The sequence below is a fragment of the Aplysia californica genome, unplaced genomic scaffold, assembly GCF_000002075.1.
Source record: "Aplysia californica isolate F4 #8 unplaced genomic scaffold, AplCal3.0 scaffold00162, whole genome shotgun sequence".
In the NCBI taxonomy this organism is placed as follows: domain Eukaryota; kingdom Metazoa; phylum Mollusca; class Gastropoda; order Aplysiida; family Aplysiidae; genus Aplysia; species Aplysia californica.
In genome coordinates, this window is record NW_004797432.1 from 877,372 (window position 1) to 879,171 (window position 1,800).

General features: G+C 51.2%; 1 protein-coding gene across 1 annotated transcript; it reads left to right on the plus strand.

Annotated features, from left to right (window-relative positions):
- Window positions 1-320: 320 nt before the first annotated feature.
- Window positions 321-1,242, plus strand: LOC106011691 (transcription factor Sp8; the record flags this gene model as incomplete). Its single annotated transcript, XM_013082176.2, is given in 1 exon segment — window positions 321-1,242. A coding segment is annotated over 1 exon segment (349 nt), but the record flags the coding sequence as incomplete, so codon positions are not given.
- Window positions 1,243-1,800: the final 558 nt, after the last annotated feature.

Sequence of the window (1,800 nt, forward strand, 5' to 3'; positions counted from 1 at the left end):
CCTTTCCTCAGCTGTTTCTCTATGGTTTATCTTTATTTTGTCCTCTGTGAACAGAAGGCGTAAGGGGCCGTACGTGAAATTTGATGTCAAGCTCTGCTTGCCGCTCTGATAGTATGGATCAGGTGTGGTACTGTGTGAGTGTGTGTGTGAGTGTGTGTGTGAGTGTGTGTGTGTGTGTGTGTGTGTGTGTGTGTGTGTGTGTGTGTGTGTGTGTGTGTAAGCGATGACCCCAGCCTCTCCTCTCCTCTCCCTGCCCTGTCCTTACGCTGCTTCGACCAACGCGACAGAAGGCAGGCACAGAAGATGTAATTTCACCCAAGTGCTCCTTATATCGATGGTGTTAACCTCGGGCCCCACACAAACACACACACATACGCACGCGGTGTATCGTGTTGTTTTTACGCCGCGGCGAGACAGGTGTCGTCTTTCGCCGTTATATTTTTTCTCCGTTGTTCTCTTGTGTGTGTATTCTACTGTTGTTATTTGGAGTTGTGCTTTTTCTCTTCGGCAGAGAATCGCAACCACGAGTACTATTTATTATTGATTTCACAGTGTGAGTGAACAGATTTGTTTACGTTGTTTCCTTGATAGTATCTGACAGTATGAGTGCAAGGAGTATACGATAGTAACCTTGACTTTCCTGTGGACTGATTCTTGGGGATTTGGTGTTTTTGGTCACGCAACAGTGAAACTCCGGCATATAAAAGCAACAACCGTGTACTGTGATAATTGTTCCAGTTCTTTGTGCTGCGATTCTATTCCGTTCGTGGAGATCTTTATGAAGTGTTGTTCTGGACGAAAATTGTGGCAGCTGACCTCACATGCTTGACTTGACCTCTTGTCGGATAGCCAAATGTTGTGAGCCTGACGGTGCTGCACTGTGACCCGCAGAAATGAAGCGCATGCAGGCAATCGTCAGCGGGAAGAAGAAACAATGCACCAAGTTGCCCACCCCGGCCCAGAAAGGCAAGAAAGGGGTGGGCACGCCCCCGTCAGCCACGCCCACCGCCACCCAAACCACGCCCACCACCCACCAAACCACGCCCAGCTCCGGGTCGGCTAACAAGAGTCCGGGTAAGGACTCTAGCGCCGGTTCCAAGGGTGCGGGTTCGAAACTCCCCGTGGGTGCAGCCGCCAGCACCGCCTCCATAGCCAGCAGCGCGGACACGGGCACGAGTACCATCACCGGCGGTAGTAACAGCAGCGGTTCCAGCGGCCAGAGAGTACCTTCTAGAATCCCAGGTAATGTCTCACCTGTGTCCCGTGTGGATGTCTCCCTTCTGCCTCACAACGTCTCGCGTGTTTGTCACTTTTGTCTCCTCATGTGTCACCACGTCTCACGTGTATGTCACTTCTGTCTCACCACGTCTCACGTGTATGTCACATCTGTCTCACCACGTCTCACGTGTATGTCACATCTGTCTCACCACGTCTCACGTGTATGTCACATCTGTCTCACCACGTCTCACGTGTATGTCACATCTGTTTCACCACGTCTCCCTTGTGTCCCACGAGTATGTCTCACTTCTGTCTCATCACGTCTCACGTGTATGTCACATCTGTTTCACCACGTCTCCCTTGTGTCCCACGAGTATGTCTCACTTCTGTCTCACCACGTCTCACGTGTATGTCACATCTGTTTCACCACGTCTCCCTTGTGTCCCACGAGTATGTCTCACTTCTGTCTCACCACGTCTCACGTGTATGTCACATCTGTTTCACCACGTCTCCCTTGTGTCCCACGAGTATGTCTCACTTCTGTCTCACCACGTCTCACGCGTATGTCACTTCTGTCTCAGT